At 53.2% G+C, this 22,740-nt stretch overlaps 2 protein-coding genes across 9 annotated transcripts in view; one reads left to right on the top strand and one right to left on the bottom strand.

Annotated features, from left to right (window-relative positions):
* Positions 1–838: 838 nt before the first annotated feature.
* IFFO1 (intermediate filament family orphan 1) lies at positions 839–22,597 on the top strand. 7 transcript variants are annotated; one of them, XR_010356801.1, is made up of 10 exons: positions 854–1,800; positions 6,560–6,620; positions 6,705–6,800; positions 7,034–7,174; positions 8,080–8,264; positions 8,728–8,848; positions 9,540–9,635; positions 9,812–9,942; positions 10,535–19,061; positions 19,149–22,597. XR_010356801.1 is itself a non-coding variant. In XM_064410401.1 (9 exons), the coding sequence occupies exons 1-9, from the start codon at positions 1,118–1,120 to the stop codon at positions 10,635–10,637; spliced, it is 1,602 nt and encodes a 533-aa protein (XP_064266471.1). In that variant the 5' UTR covers positions 839–1,117; the 3' UTR covers positions 10,638–22,597. The 7 variants fall into 7 exon arrangements, 6 of the variants coding, with proteins under 6 accessions (XP_064266471.1, XP_064266470.1, XP_064266469.1 ...); XM_064410401.1 differs by having other exon boundaries at positions 839–1,800; positions 8,728–8,836; positions 9,543–9,635; positions 10,535–22,597; XM_064410400.1 differs by having other exon boundaries at positions 840–1,800; positions 8,728–8,836; positions 10,535–22,597.
* GAPDH (glyceraldehyde-3-phosphate dehydrogenase) overlaps positions 22,290–22,740 on the bottom strand; it is a 5,358-nt gene continuing 4,907 nt past the window's right edge. For both annotated transcript variants that reach the window (XM_064410407.1, XM_064410405.1), the window contains exon 13: positions 22,290–22,593. In XM_064410407.1, the coding sequence (XP_064266477.1) occupies positions 22,524–22,593 (70 nt within the window). In that variant the 3' untranslated portion in view covers positions 22,290–22,523. The remainder of the gene's footprint in view (positions 22,594–22,740) is intronic.

Genomic DNA, 22,740 nt, shown 5'->3' with positions numbered 1-22,740 from the left:
AGAGTAACGGAGGGATGGAGGAGACCTGTAGCCCTGGAGGAGAAGCAGCAGGGAACATACAGTAGGCAGACTCTCAGTCAAGACTCACAAAGCTGGCCATCCTCAGTGGAGCTGGGAAGTTCCTGGCAGCGTGGATTGAGCTATACACTGGATCCCAAGGGAAGGGCTGTAGCACACTGGAGCATGCCCAGCTCCTTCCACAGAGCTCAGCGTAGGGTGGTGCTGGGCATCTCTTTGAATTCCACTGCTCGCTCACCCCTTGCTGATGGCTCCGTGAGACATCAGAGGCCGCTTGGCGCAAGTGCCACACTCACTTGAGGCTCTGCTCCTCAAGTCCTGGGGGAACGGGCCAGGAGCACGCAGACAGCAAGGGCACACAGGTGTCCACTTCCATAAAACATTTATGTAGCCATGGATTTGTGCGCATCTCCTCCCACCGGATAATGGAGTGAGGGGGGAGGCCAGCGCTTTCTGTGAAACTCACCTGGGGTCGGGGTCAGGGGTAAGAGGGAATGACCTAAAGAAGGCTACAATAAGGGACATGGAACAATAAGGGACACCACGCCATTGTCCAGCCCGTGGGCGGGCTGCTGGCACGGCAGGGGCAGGGCTGTCCGGGGGGCTCCAGAGAGGACAATGAGAGGCTTTGGGGTGCAGAGGCGAAGTTATGCCTTCTTTAAGGGGGGCAGCTCAGGGAAAGCACCAAATTCTATGGGAAAAAAAAAAAATATTAAAAAGGAGGCAGAAGCGCTCTGTGTTGCGGCTGGGCTAGTTACGGAAATCGGTAACGGGCGGGGCTTCAGCCAGCGGTGCCGGAGAGGGGCTTCCCTCCGGGGAATGCTGCTGGACCGGGCGGCGTCCCTGCGCCCCGGGGCGCCCCGAAACCCTCGGGGGAGGCCGGGCCGCCCCTGGGCGGGGGCCGGCAGAGGAAAGGGAGGCTCTGCCGCGTCCCCAGCTCTGCTCGCTCCGCCCGGGGCCGGCGGCGGGCGGCGAGCGGGAGCGGGGGCGGCTCTCGGCCCCGCCGCATCCCCGCCGCAGCGGAAGCCGCGCCCCCGCCGCCGGGGCCGGCCGGGCGCATCCCCCCGCCCGGCGCTCCCCGCCCCGTCCCGCCGCCGCCATGAACCCGCTCTTCGGCCCCAACCTCTTCCTCCTGCCGCAGGAGCAGCAGGGGCTGGCGGGCCCCGAGCTGCCGCCGCCGCCCGCCGCCGAGCCGCTGTCCGCGGAGCCGCCCGCCGGCCCCTTCCCCGCGCCGCCCGCCGCCATGGCCCTCCGCAACGACCTGGGCTCCAACATCAGCGTCCTCAAGACGCTGAACCTGCGGTTCCGCTGCTTCCTGGCCAAGGTCCACGAGCTCGAGCGGCGCAACCGGCAGCTGGAGAAGCAGCTGCAGCAGGCGCTGGAGGAGGGGGCGGGCGGCCGCGGCCGCGGGCCCCCGCGCCGGGACCAGGCGGTGCAGACCGGCTTCGTGGGTCCCATCCGCACGCTGGGGCTGGGGCTGGGGCCGGGGCTGGGGCTGGGCTCGGCCCGGGCGCTGGGGTCGCCCGGCTCCCGGCCCGGCGGTCCCGGCCAGCCCTCCGCCTACTCGGCCGGCTCCCGCTTCATGCCCGGCACCATCTGGTCCTTCTCGCAAGCGCGAAGGCTCGGCCCGGGGCCCGAGACCACCCTGGTGCAGGGACCCGGCGTCTCGTGGGTCCATCCCGACGGGGTGGGTGTGCAGATCGACACCATCACCCCCGAGATCCGAGCGCTCTACAACGTGCTGGCCAAGGTGAAGAGGGAGCGCGACGAGTACAAGCGCAGGTGAGAGGGAGCGAGGGGCACCGAAGCTGTCCCCGGGGAGGCTGCCCGGCTCTGCCCGGGGGGCGATAGGGAAGGCGACAGTCCTGGCCAGACTTTTCGGGACTGCAGGCAGCATGAGGAAAAATGCGCACCCCTGAAAGCGTTTGTTTGTGCCTGGGTCTCCTCCCTTGCCCCCCGGTGTGCGAACCCTCTCGGGATGTTTGTTGAGCTTTTTTCCGTCTTTCCAACCTTCCGTCTTTCCAACCTGGCGTGAGGGACGCTTTTCCGGGCAGGGAAGGAATAACTCCAGGAGCTGTGTTTTAAAGCTAAGGGGATCTGGGAATGCTCAGGAAGGAGGAGCAGGCTGAAAGTAGGTGAGGAAGGTGGACATGCAGCAGCGAGCGGGTTTGGGTTGGGGAAGGCTGCTGGAAAGGAAGGAGTTCTCTGGATGTGTCGGAAGGTGTGGAGAAGCCCCTCAGCAGGGTGGCTGGCCTCTCCTAGGCCCTTTCCCTGTCCAGTGCTCTCCAGCTGGCCCCTGAGCAGCAGAGAGCCGAGGCAGGACACCCCACTCCTCGGGGGCTTTCCTCCCGACCCAAAATAGCTGTGGTTTGGCGCGTGCCTTGGAGAAGGGTGAAGCAGAATGCAAAGCTAATCTCTTGGCCGGTTCTTCTTTCCCGTGCAGGGTGGCCGCTGTTCTTGCTTTGTGTCAGGCCAGTTCCCGAGGCCTCTCCCGGATCCGCACGTAGGATGAGATCAGGCTGGGCTGGCATTGTGGGGTCAGAGCACAGGGCCGGGCCAGAGCGTCACCGGCGACTGACACCACCCGAGCCACTGCTCTGGGGTGGTTTTCAGAAGTCATGCTATGACGCTTTAGAAAGTTTGCGATTCCACACCCAGCTCCCCACAGGAGCTGTGCCACCGACCCGTTCTGCACGGCCACAGGCTCCAGTGCCAAGATCAAGGCTGGGGTCCAAGATGACACCTTATGCTTTTGGCTTTGTAAGGCTTAGGCTGAGCAAACCTGCCTGTCAGATGCTCTGGAGGTGCTGAGCAAGGCATGTGGAAAGGAAGAGTTGGCATCTCTTCTTTCCCATGTACCATCTCTTCTTTCCCATGTACCTAAGGCCTTTTATTATTAAGCCAGTGGTCAGGCTCCTTCTCCAAAGGAGAGCAGCACTCCTTGCATTGCATTTTCAGATCAGAGAGTGGGAAGCTGGAGCCAGTTTTTTGGCCAGGAAAGCTTGAGCCTCAGAGTGGGTCAGCCAGAGAGGACCAAGTTGGGTTTGTTGGTGCTGCTGAAACTTTGGGAGAATGGAGAGCTTTTCAGGGTTGTCCTGCTCTGGCAAGTGAGCTTCAGGGAAGGCTGCAGAGGGGGTGACAGAGGGACTGCTGAGGGTGAGGTGGGGGGGCACCACAAGCTGCTATCAGCCAATGTTATTGGTGGGATCTATTTTTGGAGTGTGTTACCAGGAGCTGGGGGAAAGCAGACCCCACCCCCAGACCCTGTCCAGAACTGGGAACTTCCTGACGGGTACAGCCAGGTCCCAAACAGGGGAATGGGACAGAAGGATTCCATTTCCACACCCTTCTCCATGCTGGGGGCTGACACCAACATCCCTTGGGAGCTGAGAGTTCCCTGCCACAGTGGGTTGTGATCTGCCGTGGGGACAGTGCAGCTGGTGTCACGCATTTGCCACCTGCCTGGAGACAGATGGAAGAGGCCATATTAACACAGGACTTCCCAGTTCTCTTACCCATGGCTTGGGTGCTGGAGCTTTTGTGCTTTTGTCAGGACAGCATTGCTTCTGTGCACTCCACAGCTCTTGGAGCAGTGCAGCAGGAGCTTCTCTCTGGATACACAGGGCCTGAAATTCAAGTCAGGGATCCAGGAGGGCTGTGGGGAGGGATGAGAATACTTGCAGCAGCAAGAGGGAGGCTCACAGGAGCTGCACTTGAGAGGAGCAGACTGAAATTGGGTGGCCTGGATAGGGGCAAAGGGTGCCTGTGAGTATCACACAGACCTGCTGAGTGCTGGAGATCTGAGAGTCTCATCAGGTTTGTGCTGTCTGCTACACCTACTCCTTGTATTCACAGGTAGTTCTTGTCCTGGATGTTGCAAGGACACACTGGAGGTGTGGAGTGAGCAGTGCTGCAGCACGGTGTGTTAGAGTCACAGAATGGTTTGGGTTGGAGACCTTTAGGGGTTACCCACTCCTTTCTCCCTGCTGTGAGGTTTCACTAGATCAGGTTGGTCAAAGTGCTGACCTTGAATATTTCCAGTGATAGGTCATCCACAACTTCTCTGGGCAACCTGCTCCAGTATCTCACCACCATCATAAAAAATTGTTCCTTATGTCCCATCTAAACTTACCTTCTTTTAGTTTAAAACATCACCTCTTGTCACTGCAGGCAAAAGGTCTGGTACAAAGTCTCTCCATTCTTATAAGGCCCCTTGTTTATTAAAGTGCTTCAAGAAGGTTTTTTGTTGTTGTAATTGCCCTCTGAGGAGCTGTGCCAGGCTGCAGGGCCACCCCCATTGAGGTGAGCTCCAGCACAGTTCAGATGTGGCAGGAGGGGGGATAAGTGGAGCTTCCCTGAGGATAAGACCCCGAGCAGCCCAAAGCCCCAGTGTGCACTGACCTGCAGGACGGGCTAAAGCACCCCAGTGCCTGTGGCAGTGAGCAGGATTTTTAAAAATGGGGGAATTGTTGATTTTTCTAAGTGAACTTGTCGAAGGGACACACCTGGCAGGGACAGCACTGCATCTTTCCACGTCTCTGGCTTTGGGAGAGCTGTCCCCTAGCTGGCAAGGAGATGGTCAGGTCTGCGTGCAGCTGGGACCCTGCTGCCCTCGCTGGCTGCCTCTGGGCAGGTTGTTGCTTTGCAGCAGTGCAGGGAGGCCCTGCCCTCTCCCCCTGGCACACCGGTGGCCCTGGGGTGCTGCGGGGCAGCCTTGCTTCCAGCTGGCAGCGACCTGGCAGCGGCGGCTGCGGGCGCAGTGATGCACCACTCCTAATAATAGGAGTGGTGCATTGCAGGAGGGAGCAGGGGAGAAGGAGCCAGGCAGGAGATGAGCAGGAGAGAGGTTTGCAGCGGATGGGTGCGTGGATTTGTCCCTGGTGGGGTGAATTGCTGTTTTCTCCTGCTTTTTAAGCTGGCGTGTATGTGACTTGCACTCGTCTTCCACAGCACTGGTGTGAAATGAACTCTTACCAGGCTTTGCAGCTATGCTTTGTGTCCCCAGTGGGTCTGGGCTATATAGAGACCCAGAGGGAGGCGGGGACCAAAAAAGAGGCAGTGCCACACCAAGAAAGATGCTGAAGTTTTTTTATTCTGTTGGAAGGCGTTTTTTGTCCCTAGGGAGGGAGGCTTTGTTTGAGCAGTTCCCATATAAGGGCAATCCTACCTTTTAACTTTCTCCTTTCTTTTCCCTTCATGTCTCTTTCCCCAAAGGGATGGGAACACTCTTTGATTCCCCTTCTGAAGCTGTGGTATGGATCCAACACCAGCACGAGGAGTGCACACTTTTGTCCTTGTTTGAGTAAGGAGCAGCATTGCTAGCTTTAAGAGCTTAGAAATTCATAAGCCAGTGCTCTCCCACGTCGTCAGATTGTCCAGATACTCTGAGATAACAAATGTGAGGGCTTTTCATATGCTTTCTGGCCTCCCAGACCTTAGGATTTATTGTTCAAACTTGGAGTGGGTAAGTGAGAGGAGAGATTTTTCACATCCTTGTGCAGAGTCGGAGTGTCTGTGTTGGTGCTTGCAGGCATTAAATAGAAACCAGACCTCACAGCACCAGGAAGAGCCCAGCTCTGGTTGCTATCCCAGAGTGATCTCACTTGTTCAGAAAAACCTGGCTCTCCCAGAAGAGCCAGGAGCTGGGTAAGAATGCAGCAGCCCTGCCCCATGCCGCAGCGCAGCACATGGCACCCCCCTGCTCTATGGGATCGTCATTTGGCCAAGAGCAGCACGGCTTGATGGCCTCCCCGCAGACCACGGGCTGGGCCAGCGCTGCAGCGAGACCCAGGGGGTTGATCTCATGCAGTGAAATATAATATAATAATTGCTAGGGGATGTGTCTTTGCACAGCAAGGCTGGGCGCCCTTGCAGCTCCGCTTTTTGCAAAGCTGCAGAGCCCAATACCCACCGGACAGGCCGGCACAGAGCGGCACAATCCATCCTGCTTCCCTGTGGGATGACACAGTGTTCTTTAATCCAGCCTGTTAGGCAGCAGTAGAGCCAAGGAGTCTTGTGCCCCTGCTGAGGCAGCGTGGCCTGGCCCAGGGCAGCCCTCTGCACCGGGACAGGCAGAAGAGCAGCCCTTGGTGCCCGTCGTGGTCACTCACACTGTGAGGTGGTCTGGTGTCAGGATCAGGGTGAGCTGCAGACACACAGACGTGGTTGCAAAAACGATGCAGGTGGGGGCAGCTCTGCAATACATCTGCAGAGCTGCTGTTGAGGGTCAGAGGCCTCAGGGGCAGAGGGAGAGGCCGGTGGGCTGTGACGGCCATGGCCAGCTGCCGTGCAGAGCCGGTGTCCCCAGCTCCCCCCATGGCCGTGCTGGGGCAGCGTTTGTGGCCGGGGGCCGATGGGCTCGGCAGCTGCCACGGCCTGAAAACAAGAGGCCGTGCATTCCTGGGCACGTTCTCCGTCCCGCCCCGGTGCCGCCATCCCCCCGCTCGGATAGCTTTGGGGTGAGCAGCTGCTGCTCCGTCCTCTCCCTCTGGCAGCCGGCGAGGCGAGGCCGATGGGATCTGACCGGCGTTTGTCTCCCTAGATGGGAAGAGGAGTACACGGTGCGTGTCCAGCTGCAGGACCGGGTGACTGAGCTGCAGGAGGTGAGCCTTGCTGTTCCCCCTTCCCCTGCAGCCCAGCTGCCCCGCACTGGTGCTGATGTGCACATCTCTCTCGCCCTGGCGCAGGAAGCCCAGGAGGCTGAAGCCTGCCAGGAGGAGCTGGCCATGAAGGTGGAGCAGCTCAAGGCAGAGCTTGTTGTCTTCAAGGGACTGATGAGCAATGTGAGTCCCTAATCCCTCTCCAACCCCACAGCAGTGTCCTGCCCACGTGGTGTGGCTGTGTTGAAAAGCAGTTCCTTGGTGGGGTCCATTGAGCACTGGCAGGGTTGGGGCACAGTGAGCAAAGCAGGGATGAGGGAGCAGTCCTGCGTGAGGGGAAACGTGGGGGCACTGATTGCCATCTCTCTTGCCTAATATTCCTCCCTTGTCCCCTTCCTGTGGTGCTGTGGGTTCAGAACATCACGGAGCTGGACACCAAGATCCAGGAGAAGGCCATGAAGGTGGACATGGACATCTGCCGTCGCATCGACATCACTGCCAAGCTGTGTGACGTGGCACAGCAGCGGAACTGCGAGGACATGATCAAGATGTTTCAGGTGAGAAGCGCCCGCTGCTGCTCCCAGCTCAGCCACCAGCTCTGGGGAGGAGAGATCCCAAAGCAGGAGGTAGAAGAGACAGCACCAGCCCCCTGCTAGGGGAGACGCTTGGTCACCCTCGCCCTTGCTCCTTCTGGTCCCTTGCTTTCTGTCTCTCTTGGGAGGACCAGGCAAAAGGGCACAGAGTGGAGGTGGAAAGCTCCAGATGTTGCTTTGGACATCAAGAGTCCCCTCAGCCTCTTGCTGACCTGTTGTGTTGGGCCCGGGGACCCCACAGAGCTAGGGAAACAGCTGCAGGAGGGAGACAAGGTGCTTGAGTGTCTGTCTCTAACTCCATCTCTCTCCTTTCCCTTCCCCTCTCCGTCATCTTCTCTCTGTCTCTCTTCTCTGTCTCTGTCTCTTTTCTCTTTCTGGATGTTGCTGCCTTTCTGTCTCGCTCTTTGTCCCTACAGAAGCAACTGGTTAGTTCCATTCAGTTGAGAAATTAAAAAAATTCTAAGCTTTCTTTAAAAAAGGTCGGCCTATAAATATTGACATATTTCACCTTTTTCAGACTGTCTCTTTTTTCCTGTTTCTGTCACTGTGTTTCCCTGTCTCTGGACTGGGGTGGTGGGCGATTTGAGTTTTTCTGCAGTAAAACCACATTGTTTGTTTTCTCATCAAATTCATAGATTCCATCTTTAGTTGCTTAGTTTTAATTTTAGAAAATGCTAAAATCATGTTTTATCCATTGCAACCATCTTTAACCTGATCATAATGAGCCCATCTCTCTCTCTCTCTTTTCTTCCTTCCTTTCTTTCTGTCTTTCTCTCTTTCCCTGCCTTTCTGTCCCTGCACCATTCCTCTCCCCTCCATCTCCTCCCCACTGCCTGCTCCTGACCTCGGACCCGGCCTCGTTTCTGTAGTCTCTGCACTTGTCTCCCGTTAAGGTCCCAGCCTCGGTGGGGCGGAAGCGGGAGCGCAAGCAGGTCAGCGACGAGGACACCTCGCTGTCGGAGAGCGATGCCTCCCGGAAACCTGACGAGGAGGAGGAGGACGAGACCACGGCCATGAGTATCAATGAGGAAATGCAGAGGATGCTGAACCAACTGTGAGTGCAGCTGCTCTGCACCTCTGCCCGTGCTGTCCAGCCAGGCTCCAGCAGCAGGCTCCCTGCTGCTCCTGGGGTGGGGAGGGCAAGGGTGGTCTGTGGCTTCCCTTCCCAAGATGGGAGGTGCTGCTGTGGAGAATGGTCACTCTGTGCTCTGTGGCACAGTGGGACTGACCCCCTGGGAGAGCTGAGCCCACCTGTGCCGAGAGTGGGAGCTGGTTCAGCTCCCCTTCTCTCACCCCGCTTCCTGCCTTTTGGGAATCTGGATTTGCTGGAGCTCCTGACCATAAAACCAGCCCCTTTCCCATCAGCTGTTGGGTTTGGGCACACCTGAGTTCACCCTGCCCAGACCCCCAAGAGCTGCAGCCCTGCCCGTGAGCAGTGCGAGGCTTTGGCACCAACACAGCCCCCTGCCTGCTGTGCTCTCCTGCTGGGTGCTGACGTGCTGTTCCCTTCTGCCCAGGAGGGAATATGACTTTGAGGATGACTGTGACAGCCTCACATGGGAGGAGACAGAAGAAACGCTGCTCCTCTGGGAGGACTTCTCTGGATACGCCATTGCAGCCGCAGAGGTGCAGGGGGAGGTAACCGTGGTGTCAGGGCCCTGAGGTCTTGTTGGGTTGGATGCTCGATCCTGCCTCAGCCTGGAAGACGCTCTCTCAAAGACCAGATTTCAGCCCCTTTCCCTCTGCAGGCCTGTACAAGATGCTCTCCTGCCTTTTCTGCATGAATACATTACAGCTTCCCTGCTGAGATCTCTGTTTGAGAGACAGGCCAGGGACGTGTAGCCTGAGGGGTGTGCTGAGGGCGGGGTGCACACATGTGGGAAGAGCCACAGCCCATCCAGAACAGAACACCTCCTCTGGCTGGACTGGTCTCTGGTGATCCTTGCTCATGTTCTCCAGCCCACGAACCCACTGTGCAGCAAAACTGCCCAAAGAGGGGCCTTGGTGTCTGGCCAAAGTCCTTGTCATCACAAATCTTTGGCCCTTGGCAGTCCCCTGGGGATGCTCAGGAATAGTCTGTGCTCTCCAAATCTTCAGTGCATTGCTGGGCTTGTTTGGGCTGATGTGGTCACTGCCCGGTGTGGTGAGTCCTGAGTCTCTCAAGTCCATGTTGACAGGACTGACTCCTGTCTTATTTGTACTACACTGTATATATTTCTTCCTCTTTTTCCTGTGCTGCCAGTTCTTTCTCTGATTTGTCTCTCTCTTGCCTTTGGTTCCTCATGTTGGACGCTTCCCTGCCTCTAAACCTGCTGTCTGCTCTCCTCAGCAGCAGGATGACAGCCTGGAAAAGGTGATTAAGGACACGGAGTCGCTGTTCAAGAGCCGTGAGAAGGAGTACCAGGAAACCATCGACCAAATAGAGGTGGGAGGAGGGGGAAATGGGGGAACCATGGCACAGGAGGATGTGAAATGGGGGAGTGGGTCCCTGGGGGAGGGATGCTGGAGCAGATAATGTGGGTGGTAGCCCTTGGTCTGGCCCTGCCTGCTGCCCTGCACCACGTGCCCTGAGATAATCTCTGCACCATTTCCCTTGAGCAGCTGGAACTGGCCACAGCCAAAAATGACATGAACCGGCACCTGCACGAGTACATGGAAATGTGCAGCATGAAGCGAGGCTTGGATGTGCAGATGGAGACGTGCCGGCGGCTCATCACCCAGTCTGGGGACAGGTGAGCTTCCGCAGGAGAGCCCGTGCCCTGGGCCCGAAGCCAGGGTGGTGCTGAGAGGGAGCTGAAGGACATGGTAGAACTCCTGCCCTGCCCTCGTGTGCTGTGGGGAGAGGGCAGTTCCCAGACTCCTGGCTGGCCTCCACACAGGTCATGGGGCAGCCTCTGCAGAAGGTAGGAGACACACAGGAGTCACTTTTGACACATGAAGGCAGACCCCCCTGATGGAGAGAGGAGCTGCCATTGTGCAGGGACATCGTGTAAGTCCCCACAGTTTTGGAGCCAGGGTGGCTCCAGGCTGGGGACCCCTGTGGTGGACTTCCACAGACCCCTAGCCTTGCATACCTTGTCAAGGTCCTGTTCTGGGCAGGCTCCTCCAGCATCTCCCCCAGCTCTGCTTCATGCTCTGGAATGGTGTCCTCTGGAACACCCTCCCAAGCACCCAGGGATTCCTGCAGACACACACACACACACGCCCAAAAGGGCACTTCAGCTTCTGTCCTTCTTGCTCTGGTGACCCCTGCCCACACCAAACTGAGTCCTTTCCCTCGCCCTGGGCGATGCTGTGACTGCTGCCCTTTACTGTTCTCTGCAGAAAGTCTCCTGCCTTCACCCCGACCTCCAACAGCGAGTCAGCCCCGAATGAGGAGAGCGAGGAGTCTGACCGTGATCCCCCCAGCGATGCTTCCATCAGATAATGAGGGGAGGCCCGGCTCCCTCGGACCCCCTTCCTGGCACGGGGTTGCCTGAGTCACACCTGGGAGAGACTGTCAGGGACGTGGAACTGCTGGTAACCGTCTGTCGCCCAGGCTCACTCCCGTTTTGGGGTGCTTGGCAGATCCCACACACCCCCTCACCGGATACCTTGCAAATGGGAATAGCTAGATAGACCTGAGGGCCCTTGCCCGGGCTGCTCTGCCTTCAGCCCCTTCTCTATTCCCTTTCCCTGCTTTGGTTAACCGTGGTTCGGGCAGGGAGGCTCCAAACCTGCCATGGTGGCGTTCTGCAGGACCTGTTCCCGGGCGCCCCCAGACCCACCTCCTCTGGTCTCCGTCCTGGTACACCTGACCTGCCCCTGCCCTCCCTGCGCTGCACGGAGCCGAACGAGAGCCGTACCTCCCTGCAAACTGGACCTGACACTGGTGCCAACTGGACGAGCCCGGGGCTCTCCCTGTCCTTGCTGCTGGCCGGGCGCCTGGCTGGTGCCCACGCCGTGCCGGGCGCCCCGAGCCCTCCCACGCCTTCTCCGGGGCGGGGGCCGAGTCCCGCTCACTGTGCACTTTGCTTTGCCGCCCGTCGGCGATGCGCTCACGTCTGTGTTACGGGGGCGAGGTCATTAAATGGGACAGTTTCCTTTTCTACAGCTCGGCTGGGTGTGGGCTCTCCCTGTGCTGCCGCGGGCGATGCGTGCCTTGAGGCGGGGCTGTGTCCATCAGACCCCAAGCCCGCAGCAGTGGGTCTCCCCATGGCAGTCCTGGGTGGGACAGCGGTCACATCCCTGTTCTGAGAGCCACTGGCCCTCAACAGGCACTGGTGCTGCCTTGTTTTCAACCCAGAGCATCATCAATGCAGAGGCTGAAGGATTGAAAATGGAACTGATCCTGGCTTGTGAATGTCTTCCTATTTCCTGGCCTCTTCTGCCACACCAGGGCATCCCAGAGCACCTTCCTGCCTGTCCTCAGTCCCATATCCCACCTCAGTGTAACCGCAGTGGGGGATCCCCTGTCCCACCATCTCCTGTGGCATTGTCCTGGCTGGCTGCAGCACCTGCTCCTCTGGTGATGGTGATGGAGGCTGGGACCTGCAGGGTGTCAGGAGGGAGCGAGCAGCCTCCAGAGAGGCAGTGTGATCCAGAAAGGCAGTGTGGGCACTGAGAAGTGGACACAGCCTGCACAGCCAAGGCAGGTGAAGCTCTGGAGAAAAAATGCTTCCCACTAAAGGTACTGAAGGGAAGAGGAAGTACCTGGCAGTAGATTTTTTGGATCATCACTAAGATTAGGTATGGAAGATAAAATGGGGGCTGAGGGATGCAAGAGTCTCTCTGTAGCTGTGGCCTGGCTGGCTGATGCTGATGGGTTCCTGAGCTGGGAGCGCTGTGGCATCCATGCACTACAGCAGTGTCCATGTTCGGGCAGGGTGAGGTGCTCTGCCCGTGCCTGCCCCATTGTTAAGGCGTGTGTTGGCATTTCAGCAGGGGCTGAGCTGGTTGGAGCAGGCAGGGAGGCGAGTCCCTGCAAATGGCAGAAGAATTGAGCAGGAAACAGGAAATAAGGGTGCAGGTGGAGCGCTGTTGGTGCTGGGGAATGGCAGTTCCTCAGGCTGTGGTCTGCTGCAGCTCCTGACTGCTGTCTTCACTTCTTGCAGGAAGTTGGGAAAGTGTTTCACGGGAGCAGCAGGGTGCTGGGAAGCAGCAGAAGCCCTGGCTGCCTGTGGGTGTGTGGGTAGATGGGAGCTGCATGCCTCAGTGCCTGCCATGGCCCTCACCTCTATGCCACCTTGTTCGGCTGTTTCCATTTCTTCCTGTCTTCCCTCTTTATTTTTCTACCTAAAAGAGCTGAAGCCAGAGGAAATATTTTACTATTTCAGTTTTCTGCTTTCAAGTGATGATGCCTCACACACACAGTAGATGAGGGTTCACTTCCTATCCTGTCTGGAGGATCTTCAGTTTCATGCAATTCCCCTTTCCTGTAGGCATCTTTGCAGTGTTTTCTTCTCTTTCTCTCCTGAGGAGAGTTCTGTGAGTGGCTGACGACTTCTGGCTTCCCCCGTGCATAGTCCAGGACATGCATACCTTTGCCTTGGTCCTGCTTAAGGAACCCACAAGACTGCAGAGTACACACCCTGAGAGATTTCAGGCATGAAGCACGGGAGGACTGACATCTCTGCCTCGAGCAGTCGTTGCCCAGGGGAGCAGCAGGTGACAGACACCCATGTCCCAGGACACGCGGCAACCCTGCTCCCACACTGCCCGCCAGGACTCCGTTTGCAGTGAAACCAAAATCTCTGCCACCCACATGTGCAAGATGCTATTCCCTGGTGCATTGTATCACCAGCAAGGGGCTCTGTTCCCCCACCAGTCTGACAGCCTCCAAGATCTCCCTGGCAGGATATGCGGCGTGGATCCTCTGCCTCAGCAATTCCTCGGTATGGGAAGCACCGCCCAAGGCCCCCGGTGTTAGCTGGGCCACCTACCTGTCTAGCTGTGGTGACCCCACATCTTTGATGCTGAAATGAGATGTGCTCCCTCCATCTACTGAGTTCTTCTCTGTGGGCTCCTTTTCCTTCTTTGGGGAGTATCGAGCCTGCTCTTCTGCACCACACGCCCTGCTGGGAACTGCGATGTCCAGGAACTGCGCAGTGCGGCGTTGCTTCTTGAGTCCCTAGAGTCACCTCTGTTCCAGGACGCCTCTCGGCAGTGCCAGCTCAGGAAGCACTATCAAGTCCTGTCTAGCTCAGTGTCGGTGCATTAATGTGAGTGTTTTATACCCAAGAGCAGTCTGAGCACAGACTGAGTGGGGTTCCATGGCAGGATGCATCTGGGCAGTCCCTCTGCCAGCATTCAGCTCAGGACTGTGGCTGCTGAGTGCTGACCTCTTGAACATTTAAGAACTTTTAGGATTGTATCTCTGGGCTGGCAATAAGGTCTTCCCCCTGAATATTTAGGCAGACTGGTTCATCAGCTTCTTACCCCTCAGGAATGCTGGAAGGAAGATTCTCCCTTGGACAGGGAGAATTGGGTTAGAGATCACCTAGGGAAATGGGATATCCACAAATCCATGGCCCTTGTAGGGATGCATCCACAGTGCTGAGGAGCTGGTGAACACCATAGCAGTCATCTGTGAAGGGTCTGACATCAGGAGAGGGGCCTGAGGCCTGGAAGAAAGCAAATGTCTCCCCACTCTTCAAAGAGGCCAAGAAGGAGGACCCAGGAAACCAGTCAGCCTCACCTCAATCCAAACTGATGGAGCACCTCATTCTTCATTCTGGAGGTTATCTCTAAGCATGTGGAATGCAGGAAGGTGATCAGGAGAGTGGGCTTGACTTCACTAAATGCAAATTATGGTTGACCAACATGATTGCCTTCTACCATGAGACAACCGCCTGGAGGGTTGAGGGCAGAGCAGGGGATATTGTCTACCTCGACTGCAGCAAGGCTTTCAATACTCTCTCTCACAAGATCCTCATAGACAAACTTAGGAAGTGTGGAGTGAATGAGTGGGCAGTGAGGTGGGTTGGGAACTGGCTGAACAGCGGATCCCAGAGGGTCACAGTCAGTGGCACAGGGTCTAGCTGAAGGCCTGTCACAAGTGGTGTCCCACAAGGTTCTGTACCCTTGTTTTACTCATCAATGCCTTGGATGAAGGGTAGATGCTTCCTCATCAGATCTTCAGAGAAGGACCTGGGGATGTGGACAAGAAGCTCCCCATGAGCCAGCAGGTCGTCCTGGTGTTGTCCTGGGATGCATTAGGAGGAGCATTGCCAGCAGAGCAAGGGAGGTGAGGCTCCACTCAGCCCTGGTGAGGGGAATCTGCAGTGCAAGAGAGACATGGAGCTCCTGGAGCAGGTCTAGCAAAGGGGAATGAAGATTATTAGGTGAGGAAGTGCCTCATGAGGAAAGGTGAGGGAGCTGGGCCTGTTCAGGCTTGATAAGAGATGTCTGAGAGGGGACCTCATCAATGTCTATGAGTATCTGCAGGCTGGGTGTCAGAGGAAGGAGCCAGGCTCCTGTTCTTGGTGGTGCCAAGAAGACATGAGACAACGGGCAAAAAGTGGAACACAGGAAGTTCCACCTGAACAAAGGAAGAACTTCTTTACTGTGCAGGTGTCTGAGCACTGGAGCAGATTCCCCAGAGAGGTGGCGTCTCCCTCACTGCAGATATTCCAGAACCATCTGGAGGCAATCCTGTGCCATATCTTTGGGATGACTTTGCTTGAGGAGAGGGGTTGAGACCAGATTACTCCAGTGGTAGTTTCTTCCATCCTTACCCATTCTGGGATTCTGACCAGGCCCACTAAATTTCTTGATGAATCCTAGCAGATGTTCCCACAGAGAGGGTGGGGAGCATCACTTTCCTTGCACCTGACCACACGAGTGATGCTTTACTTGCTTCTGTGGGTTCAGGAAACCTAACCACTAACTAGCCTACATCTTCTTCCTTGCGTTACCCTCCCTTCACTGATTCCTGGATCCCATCTCTTTTAGATCCTATCACTGAAAGAGTCTGACTTGTATGTCAAGTTAGTCAAGGTCCTGTGTTTTCCACCCAGCACCCTCCTGCTGGAGGCACTTTGCCACCCATCCCGCATGACTCGTGGTGGTGTGAGTTACCTTTCCCCGTATCAGGATTCCTTGGATAGACCCAGATGGGATGCTGACAGCCTTCACCAGAACACCTTTGGGTTCCAGCTAACCTGTTTTATTATTTTATTTATCATGTTTCTTAGTCAAGAGCTAGGAGAGGACAAAGCTACATAGAAAGGTGTTCTTGTTTCTCAGTTGGATCCGGAAGCTTGACTTTCCTAAGCCTTTTACCTTTGGCCATACTCTTTGTACATTTATGGTTGCTGTGTCTCAGGTACCTGTGACACAGGGTGCCCCAGAACTCACCGGTGATGACCAAGTAGGTCAAGTACTCTGGCTACAGGGAAGAAACTTCCTTTCAAGAGGAGAGGTCAGAATTAATGCAGAACACGGTGGAGGTACTGTCTCCTTGGGAATACACCTGGATGATGCAGGGACATGCTCCTGAAAACATCTGGCAAGCTGCTGCACGTGATGATTAATGCTAGGAGTGATGGTAAAGCCATCAGGATCAAGCTGGACAAATGTCACAACAGATGGGAAGAGGCAGCATTTCCAGCTTCAAGAGCAGACTGCATCTGGCAAAGTGCAAGAGGAAATAGAAATCAGCAGGGTAGGAAGAAATGTAGTTAACTGATATTTTTAAAGGTCACAGCCATATAGTAGAACTGCTAGATCGGTCTGACCTGTTGGATAAGGGAGTGAATTTGGTTTACAAGTGATGTTAAAAGTCATATTCACTCTATATATCTATATATAATATATAGATATATATAATCTATATATAGAGTTGATAGCCAAACATGCTCTGACATACAATTTCATCAAGGCATTGAAGGGTCTTCTATAAATACTCCTGAATCCCCCCAAAAAACATTTATTTTTTAAATATCTGCCTGTTTTGCTTTGCTTAAAGAAAAATTGTGTTGTCAATAGGAGACTTTGGCTTGGGATACCAAAGAATATGCTGTGCCAGGGGGAATTTCTCATCAATTTACAAGTGATGGAATGCCCAAGTAAGGCAATGATTTTGGATGTCCTTATGACAGATGAAGATTGGGTAAAGATTGATGGTTGCCTAAGGACAAGGGATCAACCGAGAAACAAATTGAGACATCAGCCAGGACAAAATGTCACAGCTGAGAGCTGTGTGTTGTCCTGTAACTTCTCCTTAGAGTGAAACAAGTGAACTTGCAGATCTGGAAACAGCAGTATTTTTCCAGTTTTTCAAAAAGCTGTGATTTAGTAACATAAGATAACTTTCAGTGAGTGAACTTCCTTGAGTAAGTGACCATGTGACAAAAGTACTTAGAAATAAGAATAACTGATAGAAATAATAATAAAGCTTGACCTACATTAACAAAAAATAATCCTTGTAACAACTACAGCAACTGTGGTTAGGAGAAAAGGAATAGAGGGACAAGAGAATAATTCAGCTGTCTGAAGAAAAGGTCTTCAGCTGCTTGTATCACCTCAGAGAAAAATAACAATACTTGAATGTTTAAGGAACTAACATGCTGTTCTAGTTATATTTAAAGAAAAATCAATCCTAACAGTAATATTTTCTTTTTATTGGCTGAAATCAGGAAAATAATCAAAACAAGACAAAAAAAAAAAGAGAAGTACTCACCAGATAAGTCTGCTCTGTGTATGGAAAATGCAGAATGTGCTCAGAGGGGAATGATGAAGCACTTTCCAGGCAGTTAGCAATAAGGAGGATCCTTGACAGGATCTCCAGCTGAGCACTGCTGCAGTTCCAGGCACAGATGACCTGGAGCACACTAACCTGTGGGTGCATGGGGTGCTGTAGGGATGAGCAAGCCCCCACACAGAGCCTGAGGCTGCCTGGGGAGTTGGAGTGAGCAGTGCTGAAAGCAAAAGCTCCCGCAAACGGTGTCTGCACAGCGCGGTAACCTCCACCCAGAGAGGAAAACACTGGCTGCTGCAATCCGTGGTTTGCCGAGGTCAGTTTTTAAAAGCATCAGGGAAGTCATTTAAAGAAAAGCCTGGGTGGATGGGCAAGCAAATGACGTCAGTGCTTAGTCTGACAGGGCATGGATGAAAGCCAATGAGAAACCAGTGGAGGGGGGAGGAGGCGAGAAATCATGAAGGGATGGGAAAAAATCTGCAGTTTAAGGAATATTTATAGAAGGGCAAGGAATTGACAGACAAAACTGATACCATTTTTGATATGTGGAAATGACACAGACTCTCAAAAGAGCTAAATGTCTTGGTCAAAAGTGCCAGGAAGCATTGCAGAATATTTCTGAATAGGGTGAAAAGAGAAGTTCTGTTGCCAGACATACATAGCCATGCATAGATACATCCAAGAGCAAGAAATAGTGACTGACCTTGCCTGGGAGAACAGAAGGGTTGGGAAGACCTAGGGAGCAGGGCTCACGTGCAATCATGTGCAAGTTCTCAGCCAGACACTGAGGATGTCTTTAAACATCTTTTATCCACATGTCACATTGGTGTCCTTTGTCCTGCTTTGCATCAGAAATTGGAAGAGATGGACCAAGGACTCCTAACCATGATTCCAGGCTGGAAAAAAATGTTTTGAAAGTGAAAAGTTTAGTTCCTTTGCTCCTAAAAAGAAAGGCAAGTGAGCATTTTCGCACAGTGCCTGAGATCCCTTCATGATGTTGGTCTACATGGCAGTTTAGTCAGGCTGATAAAGGCGTACGAGGATTCTGAGGAGATGGGGAAGCTGGAGGCCTTGTGAGGTTTGGTACTTGGTGTCCAGCACCTAAACCAATATCCAACTTGGCAGCTAAAAAACTGGAGACTGCAGAGATACACACCACCTTTTTTTTTTTTTTAAATTTTTCCCTTCTGTCACAGGACTCAGACCAAGGTCAACAAAAGTTGCTCACTTGTTTGTTGGAGGTTTGGGCAATGTCAAAAGAGGGCTTTGAGGCCTGCATGTAGTATTTCTCACTTGGCAACCTTGAATTTCATCCAGCATTTTAATAACCCAGTCACTCAGTCACAAGATCCTTCTGCACCTTTCCACAGGCTCATTCAGGGCTGAATGCTTTGGGTCATTTTGCATAATCAACACACCCTGTGCTCCACATTTTTCTGGAAGTGTTGATTGGTGGGGTAGATGGCCCCAGATGCTGGCCACTCACATCTCTCAGTTGCAACCAGCCTTGCCACAAGTTTTCAGCCTGGAGAGGCTTGTCTTCCCTGTCCTCAGGCAGTTCTCTGAAAGGTTTTGCCAGCCTGCTTTTCCTAAATTCCATTGCTTTTCATCATGGGGGGCTGAGGTGAGTGGTGAGTTACTTGCAGCACAGTTATCTGTTCATCCATTTCATGCTGGAGACCACCTGAGTCTCACATGTGGTTTGCTGCCCTTCATGTCACAGACATGTTCTCAAGTCTTGATGCTTCAGTTTTCAGTGGAGACTCCATCTCATTGCTGCTGAGGGAAATCTCCTGTCTGGCAACCCCTGAAAGCTCCTCTGACAGCAAAACATCAACTTTACTTTTTATTCTGGACTTAAGCTTCCCTAATCACTCCCACACCATCTTACAGCTTTTTGGCAGCTTTCTTATCTCCAAGATGCATTTGAAAGAGGTTTTCAGCCTTCCTTTTCTATTTGTCACAGAATATCCTTTTTTTCCCCCCTTTACAGTTACTAAGTCTAATTTACTAGTATTTATGAGTTTTTCTTTTGTTTTCATTTGACTACAGCTTCTGCTTTTTGACAGCTGCCCTTTCAAATCTTACGCTGTGAAGTATAACCCAGCACTACTGTTCCTTCCAGGGAACATTTAATTAACTCCCTCAAGAAGATGATACTTCTGTAGTAAGGTAATTTATGGAGGTAAGTCAGCTGTCCTAGAGTAAGAGATTACAATCAGCTCAGAAGAGTAAGTAACAAATTACTTGTTTTTGCAGCACGTATACATTGTGATTGCCCAAAGGTAGGCAGCTTGGTTTTGATGAAATGTGAGCACTGCTGGAGCCTGCAGGGGTATTTGCATACCCTTAGTCATGAACCTGCATTTTGTGAATGGCATCAGTTATGAAGGAGGTTGAAACATCACCCTTTAAGATGTTTGTCTTTTGTAACTGTGTCATAAGTCTTTCAGAGACTTGTATCTCCTCTTCCTTGCCCTGGTCTTGCCAATTGCTTTGCTTAAATACTGATTTACTTTAAAAGTGGATACAGGATGTTTTAAATGTCCAAGACCTTTTTTCACTGTGCTTACACAGTTACAATATTTTGTTATGTTTTGGAGTGATTTTTCAAGTGAACTTAATTATTTTCCACATCTGCTCAAGCTGGTTTTCACTACCTGGCATCTTCCTTAATGCTGAGGTTTCATGCTGACATCTCAACGTGAAGGTGGTCTGAGGACCTTTCTTGGGGAAGCAGTGCATGTGTAGTAGTCTGTGCAAATGCCAAAGAAGTATGAAAATTTATCTAAATGTTCAAAGTGATCATAAAACTAAATTTTCTGTAACACCACTGCTAGTTACCCTTAGCTGTCTTAAAAATAGAAGAATAAAACATAGAGCTTATCACCCCTAGAAATGGTTGGCTGCCCATCAGAGAAGCTGTGTCTTGGGTCACCAGAGAGCTTTCCCAGGTGCATCCCTCTCCTACATGGCTCTGCACAGTGAGCCCTGGTGCCTGGCCAGCCAAGGAAGGCAGAGTCAACCCCTCAGCCAGGATCAGTGTCTTTCTGTACCTTCCCCTTGCAAGGTGCTCACAAACCAGGATGGATTCTGGCTTGTGGCTGCTGCTCTTGGAGTTGGTTTGTCCCAGCAAAGTGGCACAATCGCTTCTCACTACCTTGCTGAATGAGAGCCTCTTCATGTCTGCCTGAGCACCTGCCTTGCCTGACCAAGCATTTCTGTCTGCTTTCCATAATAACACTGTCAGCAAACCTAGAGCTCCCCTACTTGGGGGAAAACTCCTCTCCAGAGACAGAAGGAGCTGCCACAGATCTCTCATCTTTATTTCACTGCCATCCACAGTCACATATGTCAATTTTGCAAACTGATGGGAAAAAAAAATGACATGGGGTTTTTTAGGTCAGGGTTGCAGTTCTCAGACAGGCTGGTCACTGAGCTAGTTTTTCCATCTGTCCAGAGGGGCCTTGCTGTGGTGCCATCTGTAGGCACAGTGTCTGGATGCAAAAGAAGGATTTGGAAGAGTTGTACATTTTAGGGAGGTAACATTAGAGAGAGGAAACCAAGGCCTCCAGGCAGTCCAAAAGCTGCATGACTAGTTTGCCACACTCACTCTCCCTGTTTCCATACAAGACCAACCATGTTTTAAATGCTGTGATTCCTGGCTTTCCTCGCCTCAATACCATATAATGGTATTGAGGAGAGATGAGATTGTAAACCAGTTGAAATGGTATTTGAAAACAGAGTGAAACTTTTTAAGAGATTCCCAGCTGTTGGTCTGACAGCACATACTCTTCCTCCACCCTGAGGCTGTATGACTTTGCTCATTCTCAGAGCAATTTGATCTCGAGTTGGATAGGGTTCATGCTTGTTAAATAACAAGAATTCTTTGCTCTAGAATTTTCAGGTAGTCTTATCTCATTTAGGAAACATAAGGCTTTTTAAGAGAAAGATTTGACTCACATAAATGTTCCAGCTTTTAACCTAGTTCAAAATATGTTTTACATGAGAAAACAGGACCTCTATCCTCCCCCCTTTAGATGTTTCAGTAGCCTCTCTGCACTTCCAGATTCTCAAGCAAGGTACTGACTGGCACACACACAATGTGCAGGCAGCAGCACAGCCATTCAAAGCACCCGAGCACAGCAATCAAGGACAGGATGGGACCAACCCAAGACTCATTTGTAATCTTGACAGGTCTCCAGGCTACACAGCCCCCCCAGCAGAAACCCAGCTCCATGGGAGGGCTGCCTCCAGTGAGCTCCAGCACCAGGCAGCTCCCATTTGACGCCAGAGTTACCTAAAGCTCCAATGACGGGGCCATTTGTGGTGCAATCCAAGTGTTTCTGCTGTCCCAGGGCTAACAAGCTGCTCAGAATCCCAGTTCCTATCCAGAGGCAGGTTATTTAACCTCTTCTCTTTGCAAAATAACTTTTGAGTCATCGCCCTCTAGTCCAGCAAACATTTAATTCTTACGCAGCCCAGCTGCTGGAGATAAGCGGCTCTGGGAAACTGTGTCCGGCATACCTTGATCCTGGGAGTTTAAATCCTCCAGCTTACGTCCTTGCAGCATCCAGATCAGGGTCTAAAGCAGTTGGGGTCCGGACAACAGCTCCAACCGTGCCTGCCAGGGAAAGAGCACATCAGCCCAGAGATGCTAAATTAAGCTGCTAAAAATGGAGGTCCACGTGATTGTGTGCAGTGCGCTGCTTATCTGTCCTGGTGCTCACAGGTCATGGAAGGCTCCCTCACTGCCCAACGACATTCATGCTTCCAGAACTAATGCAGGGAGGCAGAAGGCTGACACTCACCTTGCAGAGATTTGCTGCTCAGCAGCTTAACTGCAACTGCCCCTCCTTACGCACAGAATTAAGCCAGAATTAAGACTGGCCACCACCATGCCGACGATGGCCTCCAACACGTCCCTAGGCAGCCATTTCCTCCGGGGCTAAGCCAATTCATTTTAAAAGGTAAAAGCAAGTGAAATACCCGCCTTGTAATACCAGGAAATATCTTCCTTGTCCCCTGCAGAGGCAGGGGAAGGAGAATCAGTTTCTTGTGCCCCTTTACCAAACCAAATCCATGAGTCATCTGCTCAGCACTTCTATTCTGCACGCGCCCATCAGACAAGCAAATCCAGATCGAGGTGGCTGGAGTCACAGAGCCGCTTGCCATCGTACCACGCAGAGTCCTGCTGTGGGGCACAGCCCTGCACCACACCTTGTTTTGGCTCGGGGGCTGGACTCTGGGCTCTCCCACGTGGAACAAGCAGCTCAGCAGGCTGCACTCCCCAGCTTGCTTCTCACTGCAGCTGGCACAGACTGTGCCATGCAGGCGCCTGCAGCTGCTCAATACATCTGTGCCCCCTCCTCCCATCTCCCCCTGACAGACAGACAAGGCTTTTCAGATGGTGATCACTTTTATTGATGTAAGGTGGTACACAAACAGATCAGTTTCTATCAGCCTCTCCACCTCCCCCAGGCTCGGGGAGAAGTTGGAGGAGTGGGGGAGACAAGGGAACAGAACTGGCCTCTCACTGCAGGATGCAGAGCTAAGCGGTGGTGAACAAGGGCAGGGGCTCCAACAAAGGAGAGTCCTGCTTCCCTAGGCAGCAGGGGGGGCTGTGTGCTCAGCTTACTCCTTGGATGCCATGTGGACCATCAAGTCCACAACACGGTTGCTGTATCCATATTCATTATCATACCTGGGGACAGAAAACAAGCGTGTCAGGGCTGACCCACTTCTTGCACCCCTTCTTTTATTCTTCCTGCTTCTCTGCCCCATCCCACACAACTGAACTCCCATCTACCCTCTGGGGGCTAGGAGGCAGCTATGCTAATTTCAGGTAAGA

Source organism: Passer domesticus, chromosome 2 (assembly GCF_036417665.1).
Source record: "Passer domesticus isolate bPasDom1 chromosome 2, bPasDom1.hap1, whole genome shotgun sequence".
Lineage (NCBI taxonomy): Eukaryota > Metazoa > Chordata > Aves > Passeriformes > Passeridae > Passer > Passer domesticus.
Note: the sequence above shows the minus strand (reverse complement) of the source record. Positions and strands in the feature narration are given on the sequence as shown.

What these genes read in the sequence shown, in the direction of transcription:
- IFFO1 (XM_064410404.1), top strand. Translation starts at nt 1,118, where the DNA reads ATGAACCCGCTCTTCGGCCCCAACCTCTTCCTCCTGCCGCAGGAGCAG. An exon ending in CCGCAGAGGTGCAGGGGGAG is followed by an intron (nt 8,849 to 9,539) that starts GTAACCGTGGTG and finishes TGCTCTCCTCAG; the next exon opens with CAGCAGGATGACAGCCTGGA. An exon ending in ATCACCCAGTCTGGGGACAG is followed by an intron (nt 9,943 to 10,534) that starts GTGAGCTTCCGC and finishes TGTTCTCTGCAG; the next exon opens with AAAGTCTCCTGCCTTCACCC.